The sequence below is a fragment of the Mustela lutreola genome, chromosome 6 (genome assembly GCF_030435805.1).
Source record: "Mustela lutreola isolate mMusLut2 chromosome 6, mMusLut2.pri, whole genome shotgun sequence".
NCBI classification, from domain to species: Eukaryota; Metazoa; Chordata; class Mammalia; order Carnivora; family Mustelidae; genus Mustela; species Mustela lutreola.
In genome coordinates this window covers 139,471,392-139,479,522 of record NC_081295.1, presented here as the reverse complement: position 1 = coordinate 139,479,522, position 8,131 = coordinate 139,471,392, and the positions used below count along the sequence as shown (strand labels likewise).

The 8,131-nt window shown below is 45.3% G+C and overlaps 1 protein-coding gene across 3 annotated transcripts in view; it reads right to left on the bottom strand.

Moving 5' to 3' along the window:
- Nucleotides 1-3,266: 3,266 nt before the first annotated feature.
- DSP (desmoplakin) overlaps nucleotides 3,267-8,131 on the bottom strand; it is a 46,072-nt gene continuing 41,207 nt past the window's right edge. For all 3 annotated transcript variants that reach the window (XM_059179212.1, XM_059179210.1, XM_059179211.1), the window contains exon 24: nucleotides 3,267-7,207. In XM_059179212.1, the coding sequence (XP_059035195.1) occupies nucleotides 3,959-7,207 (3,249 nt within the window). In that variant the 3' untranslated portion in view covers nucleotides 3,267-3,958. The remainder of the gene's footprint in view (nucleotides 7,208-8,131) is intronic.

The window sequence follows — 8,131 nt, the reverse complement described above, 5'->3', positions numbered from 1 at the left end:
TCATCCTATGTTCAGTTTATATTCAAATTTCCCCAGTTGTCCCCTGAGTTCCTTTTATATCCATTTCTTTATGAGTTTTTTCAACCCATGAGCTGTAATGGGCTGTTGTCTCTTTTAAGCTAGAACATCTGCCCACCCTCCTTTTCAAATTAAGTCACTGAATTTTGTCAGGAGCTACAGCCAGTTGTCTTGTAGAATGTTTCTCTTTCTGAACTTACAACATTTTCCCCCTTAGGACTAGGTTTTGTTCAAGCATTTTTGCAAGATGTGTGTGACCTTATTATACCTCATACAGAACACATATCATAAATGTTCCTATTAGTAATGCTAAATTTGATCATTAGGTAAAGGTAGATGGTTACATCACTCCACCGTAGGCCATTTCCCTCTGAGGGATGATACTCTGAGGCCATATGAATGTCCTGTCCCCAACAAACTCACAATCCTTCAGTAAACCTGTCGTTACGTTAGGGGTCATAACTGATGATTCTCTGATACTGTCATGGCTTCTATATTTGTTAACTGGCATCCCTACCATACATTCACTTTCTTGTTCATTATCGAATCAAAAGATTTGATTTTTTAAAAAATTTTTGTGTATTTATTTGACAGAAAGAGGGAGAAAGCACAAGCAGGAAGAGCAGCAGGCAGAGGGAGAGGAAGAAACAGGCTCCACACCCAGTAGGGAGCCCGATGCACGGTTCCATCTCAGGACCCTGGGATAATGACCCAAGCCAAAGGCAGATGCTTAACCAACTGAGCCACCCAGACACCTTTTGACCTTGACTAATTTTGATTTGCTTCACTACAGTGTGCCTGCACAGATGAATATGTATGTGGGGTTCCCTGCTCAATAAGAAGCCTCCTTCTCCCTCTCCTGCTCCCCCTGCTTGTGCTGTCAAATAAATCATTAAAAAAAATTAGCCAAGGTCAAAGATGTCCTCTCTTCAGGACACAGCCTATCTCACCTCAGAGCTTAATGACAACTTGGGTAAAAGCCTGGGGGTATACTCTTTCAACCTGAAGAACTGCTTTACACTGATGTTTAATTTTTTTTTAACTTTTTAAAGATTTTATTTATTTGACAGAGAGAAAGAGAGTATAAGCAGGGGGAGTGCAGAGGGAGAAGCAGGCTCCCCACCGAGCAGGGAAACCGAAGTGGGGCTCGATTCCAAGACCCTGGGACCATGACCTGAGCTGAAGGCAAATGTTTAGCCAATTGAGCCACCCAGGTGCCCCTTATTAATCTGTTTAATCACCATTTTTCCAGGGAGAACTTCTGACCCATTCTAGATTAGGCTCCTATTAGAGGCTGAATTGTGTGCTATCCTCACCCCCATCCCAGTACATACACTGGAGCCCTAACCTCCAGTGTGACTGTATTTGGACATAGGGACTATATAGAGGTAATTAAAGTTGAATGAGGTAATAAAGATGGGGCTCTAATGTGATAAAACTAAAGCCCTTCTAAGACAAGGAAGACATACAGGAGCTCCTTCCCTGCCCCTTACTGCCTACCACCCAGAAAGAGAGCTTTCACCAGCAACCAACCTTCTAGCTTCTGAAACTATGAGAAAATGAATTTAAGTCACATAGTCTGTGGCATCTTGTTGTGGCAGCCCAAGTTGACTGATACAGCTTCCTAGCTCTAGCCTGAAGATCTTCCTTCATTTTGCTCAACACAGCATTTACCACAAATCTCCCTCTCCCTTTTATATTACGAGGGCTATTTTTGCACCATGTGTTTCTACCATGGGATTCATAGCTTCTGGCACAATGTGTAGCACACAGAGCTTAATACTTACTGAATGAAGTTAATTACAAGTCCTCCAGCTTGGGAGGGGAGCAAGGAGAAGAACAGGAGGTAAGTAAGACAAGGAAGAAATGAATGCTGTTTTTCACCCAAAGTCCCCAAAGCCCCCAAGATTTTAAGTACTATCTTACATATGATCTTTTTTGTTCTTCACAATTAGCAACTCATTTGTTTTCCTATTTTCTCACCTATACTATAAAATGTTTGAGTCAAGTAGAGAAAGGAAATTACCATATGGTTTCACTTACTTGTGGAGCACAAGGAATAACATGGAGAATATTAGGAGAAGGAAGGGAAAAGTGAATTGGGGGGAAAATCGGAGGAGGAGATGAACCATGAGAGACTGTAGATTCTGAGAAACAAACTGAGGGTTTTGGAAGGGAGGGGGATGGGAGGTTGGTGAGCCTGGTGGTGGGTATTAAGGAGGGCACGTGTTGCATGGAGCACTGGGTGTTATACGTAAACAATGAATCTTGGAACACTGCATCAGAAACTAATGACATACTATATGGTGACTAACATAACACAATACAAAAATGTTTGAGTATATTAATACATACTGCTGATATAGGAAAGTTGTCCCTCTGATTGCTTTATATGTGTCTCCTGTCCCCACCCAGACAGCAAATGTCTTGAAGTCAGGTGGCTGGTAAATTCTGTTGAATCCTCATAGTACCTAGCCTAATCCTAGACGTAGTAAGTATTCAGAAAGGTCGTGTTGATTTAATGACAAATGTCTGAATTTCAAAAGTTTCTCTTTGATACAGAGAAAAGGTTTATATCTCACTGTCCTTCAACAGAGAGTCAAGAACTCTTCAGGACTTGTTTTTATAGATTCGATGACAATTCTTTCCTCTTAGGGGACAAAATGAAACCCCATGTATTTGGAAAATACCCGAATGGAATCTGAGCCACTTCATTTTTTTTTAATGGGATTATGGTGACTTTTGCCCATGCTCCTTAGAACTTATTGTCCAGAATAAACAAGAACGGGGCATTGATCTGTGACTTGACCTCTGTACACTGCTTGGCACACAACAGGCACTTGAGAGATGTTGAATAAACTACAAAAGACCAGCTTCCCGCAAGAATTCAGAACTAAAATAGTTTTTTTCATTGGTCTTTTTTTTAAATCTTTCTTTTAAAATATTTATTTATTTATTTATTTGCCAGAGAGAGAGAGAGAGAGAGCATAAGTAGGCAAAGCGGCAGACAGAGGGAGAGGCTCCCCACTGAGCAGGGAGCCAGATATGGGACTCGATCCCAGGACCCTAGGATCATGACCTGACCTGAAGGCAGCTGTTTAACCAACCTAGCCACCCAGGTGCCCTAATGGTGTTTCCTAATAGGTATTTAGTAAACAGAGGGTTTTAGAAATAATTTAACATAATTAATAGAAAGATGCTGATAAATACCTTGGGTGTACAGACATATGAAATCAAAACTCAAAAACTTCAAAAGTCTAAAAGTTTATTGCCAGAATAGCAAATTTCATAAAGACACCTTTTTAAAGTACATAGTAAATGACGAGCAAAATAAACAGAAAACTTTGGCCAAAGAGAAGCAAAGATTGCTGCTATCATGCACGTATAGTCAAATTAATGCCAAACCAAACGGGTGCATTTAAGAGCATATAGGTTACACAATCCACAATCTAAAACTAAAGGAGACTTATTCCAAAATGTTTGGGTTTGCGGTGGAGTATTCTAGGGAGAATGGGAGGGGTGATTTTCTCCTAATACAGAAAAATGGAAGCATTTAGATGAAACAGAATGAGGACTAAAATAACCATTATCAGCGTAATTTCATCTCCAAGAACAGAAATACATACTATAGGCTAAAAGAGTACAAGCATCGATCAAAAATCTAAACACGGAAAGAACAAACTCTAGATTCAATCTGTGCTATCCTTACAACTGATTACCACGTCATACGTACTACACTCAGCATATTACGTACTTCGGGTGAGCTAAGAAGATAAAAAGCCAGAACAGCCTTTACTACTTGATTTCAACCAGGGTTATATCTCAGAATCACAGAAAGTTCTATCACTATACTGCAAGCACTAGGTCTTCTTCTAGTAAAGTATTTAATAAAGTGAACATTCACGTAAACGAACCCAAGAAAATAGCAAGTAACTGACTACTAGTGCCCAATAGAGCTACTGCTGAAGGAATAGGAGTAAGAGTAGGAGGAATTCCCGGTCGCATCAAAGCTTCCTCTCCGGGACCCACTGCGGGAACCAGAGCGAGAGCCGGAGCGGGATCCAGAGCGAGAGCCGGAGCGGGATCCAGAGCGGGAGCCTGGGGCAGAAGACATGTTATAGGGGCTAGGCAAGCCCTTAGATGAAACAGAGGCAGCCTCCAGAAGGCGAAGGCCAGTGATATCTTCCACCATGGAGCGATTCATGGCATCCTTATAGGATATTTTTAATTTGGTTTTGGGGCAGGTCAGGATTTTGGCGTAGCTGCTGGTGTCCTGCAGCCTCTGAGCGGCTCTGCCGTCGATGAACCCCTTCCTGATGGCTTCTTCCGTGCTTATCCTCCCATGCACTTCCGGGTCAACAAGGCCCCCAGTGAGGTACTGGAACTCCAGAAAGCGCTGACCTGCCTCGTAGGGGAGCCATTTTTCTTTGACTGCCTCTGCGGCTGACATCTTCTTCTTTCCCTTCACACCTTCAAAGCCGATGAAGGCTTTCTGAGCGGGCTTCAGCCTGGTGGCCATATCTTGGTCGATCAGGCCCTGGGAGACTGCGTCCTGAAGTGATAGCTTCTGACCGCTGGTTGGGTGGATGATGCCGCCCGTGCAGGCCTGCGCCTCCAGAAGCCTCTGACCCGTGATGCTGTCGACGATACCCCGCTCGATTCCTTCCGTGATGGAGATCTTCTCCAAGTTTTCTGTGTCAAAGATGGCTGCAATGGGGCTCGATTCTTCCAGCGGGTCAGACAGAGAGCTGCTCCGGATGGTTATGTTCCTGACACTGGAAACGGTGGAAATCTTACTCACTGACTCATGTCGGGAGTTGCTGAAAACCTCATCGCTGACACCACCCCCTATCCCACTGCTGTTGCCGACACCGTTTTTCAAGGAGATCATATCAGCAAACTGAGTGAGGCTGAGGCTGCCGGATCGGTACTGATCGAAGAACTTCCTGTCAATGAGGCCCTTGTCAATGGCGTCTTGGATATCATACTGACTGCCTGTCTTCCTGTCGACCAGGACCACCCTGGTGGAGCCATCGGATCCAGTGATGGTTATTTCTTCCCACTCACACTCCTGCTCACACAGTTCTCTGAAGGTTTCATAATCTATCAGGCCCTTCTTGTAGGCCTCCTGAACGGACATCTCCTTGTTGGTCTCTGGGTCAACAATGACCACTCTACGCTTCCTCAGAGTGTTCTTCTGTGACGTCTGCACCTCCTTCTTCTTCTCCTTCAGAGGCAGGAGACAGAGCCCTGTCTCCTCATCCTTGATACACCGTTCTTTCAGCTGCAGATACGTAAGATTCTCTTCGGTGTTGGGGTCAAAAAACCCTTTCGTATCGTCACTTGGATCTGACAGAATCTCACTGAGCTCCTCATTAAAGTAGCCCCTCTTGTAGGCCATGTCAACTGGCAAACGATGGCTCTCCTTCGGGTCGATGATGCCGCCCGTCGCAATCTGTGCTTCCAATAAACGGATGCCGTGGCCCTTTTCAATGAGTTCCTTGTTCATGGCTTGGAACAAAGAGATGATGTTTCCCGTTTCGGGATCATTGTACCCAGTGACGGCTCGTTCTGCAGACAGGAGCTTCTCTTTGAACTCAATTCCCACCAGGCCTCTTTTGTAGGCTTCCTCCACCGGTAACCGCAAGTTGCTGACAGGATCCACTATAAAGCCAGTGGCTGCTTGGGCTTCCAGCAACTCCAGGGCAGTACCAGGTCGGACCAAGCCAATCTTCATGGCCTCATAAATGCCAAGCTTCTGCTTCGTGGTCTCATTGTATATGCCTGCTATGCAACTTGAACCCTGAAGGAAGTCTTTAATTCTCTCACCAACCTCATCATAGGAAATCTGACCTGATTCCAGTTCGTTTACAGTGGATGGTCTCAGTATACCGGAATCCACCAGCTCAGAGACGGTCACCTGTTGTCTGATTCCTTGGAAGGACATACTTCTCTTCTGCACCGACAGCAAGAGCAGCCCCGTGTGTGGTTCGATTCTGCAGCGTTCCCTCAGCTGCATGTAACTGACTTTCTTTTTGGTGACTGGATCCACAAAGTTTTTCTGACTATCTCGGGGATCATTCAGGGACCGATACAAATCTCTGTCAATCAGCCCACGGGCCAACGCTACATCTTTTGGCAAAAAGACACTATTCACGGGGTCCACCACACCCCCCGAAGCAATCTGGGCTTCCAGCAGGCGCATTCCGGTTTCTCTGTCGATCAGGTTTTTCTTGATGGCTTCCGAAACAGAGACCGTCTTGCCGGAGAACGGGTCGTCAAAACCAGTGATGGCTTTCTCTGCTGTGTATATCTGCTGGCGGTCATCGAAGTCGATGAGGTCCCGAGCGATGGCGTTGTCCACAGTCAGCTTCTCATTCCTGTGGGGGTCGATTATACCGCCTGTAGCTGCCTGGGCCTCCAGGAGCATGACTGTGGATTCTGGGGTGATTAACTTCTTCCTCTTGGCCTCCACCAAGGAATACTTCTCCTTCGGGGAAGCAGATGCTCCGGCGATGGCTCCCGCACCCCGAAGGAAAGGTTGGATTTCAGAGGCAACCTCCTCCACGGACTTCTTCCCCTTCAACAGTTTGTCCAAGGTTGTTTTGTCAATCAGTTGGCACTCGTAGAGCTGCATGGCCGTCACTTTCTTCCTCAGTCCATCGAACACCAGCTTGGAGGAGTCGACGGTCCACTCGTACTCAGTCTGGGTCTCCCGGTGGGAGCCGTAGGGACGCTGCTTGAGCCTGTCGATCTCCCTCTGAAGGCGGGAGCGCTCTGTTTCCAGCTGCGACTGCGTCTCCCTGGTGGAGTCCTCCAGCTTGCGCCTGTACCGCTCCTCGATCCTCTTGATCTCGGCCTGCAGTCTCTCGATCTCGCTCCGGAAGCTGTTCTTCTCCCTCTCGCTCTTTTCTCTCTCCGACTCGATCTTCCTAATGGTCTCTTCCTTGCGGGAGTACTGGGTTTTCCACTGGTTGAGGTCATTCTGGATCTGCTGCTTCTCGCACTCCAGGCGCTGCTTCAGCCTGCTTTCTGCCTCCAGCGCTGTTTTCAGGCGGTTGAGCTCATCCTCCAGCCTCTGCAGCCGGCTCTTGTCCTGCTCCAGAACTTTGATCTTCACCAGAAGGCTCTCCCTTTCCTGCACCACCTGAGTGCACTGGTTCTTGGATTCCTGAATCCTGTTCGATGCCTGCAATTTAAAAAGAGAGAAATGGGAAGAAATAATGTTGTGATTGTATCATATGGTGATCATAATTCAATCTATTTCCTACATTTAAAAAAAAAAAAACTTGTTTACTTATTTTCCCTTCCTCTGTGTTCCCTGGATATACTGCTATTTTATATTATAAATTCACAAAAAAATAAATTCCGTAAATATAGGGTGCCACTTTGATAAATGGCTTCATACTTACTATTGTTTTAGAAGGAACTAGGAGAAGCTGTAGACCTCTCTTGTTCTTAACAGGAATTACGGTTTGAAAAAATATAGGGGGTTTTGTTTCCCGGTCATCGCACCTGCTAACACCTACATCCCACCTGTTACATCTACACTAACATATTTAATAAAGCAAAATAAATCTACGGACGTATGCACACCCCACACCCAGCCCCACACAAATATTGTCTACAGAAGCCAATCATATTAGAACTTAAAGAAGGTATTTGTAAATTAGGGGTTAAAAGAAGAAAAGGCAAACAAAAAGAAACATATTAGGGTGGTGATCAAAATAGATTTGAATAATGATCAAAAGAGAATTGGATAATGCATGCAGAAAAAGCACGTAAGCAAAAAAGAAAAGGTGATTTTTAAGCCCCTTTAATATGGCTTTTATCAGAAACCTTCATGAAAAATGCAGGTTAGAGCTCATTAAGTGAAGAGCTATCTTCTAGAAAATAGAGTGGACCGTTCAGAAGACAAACTCTGGCTGTTACACCCCCGCTAATGTTCGAAAGGCAGGGCCAGACAGCGGTTCCACTCAGAGGGGCATCAAAGCAAGGGGAGCAGAGAAGGGCACACGGCACTGAAATTACACTAGGGCAGAGCAGTGGCCTGGGTTACGACAGGGAGCAGCGCGGCAAGCGGCAGGAAAAGCAGAGAGTTCAGGAGTATCCA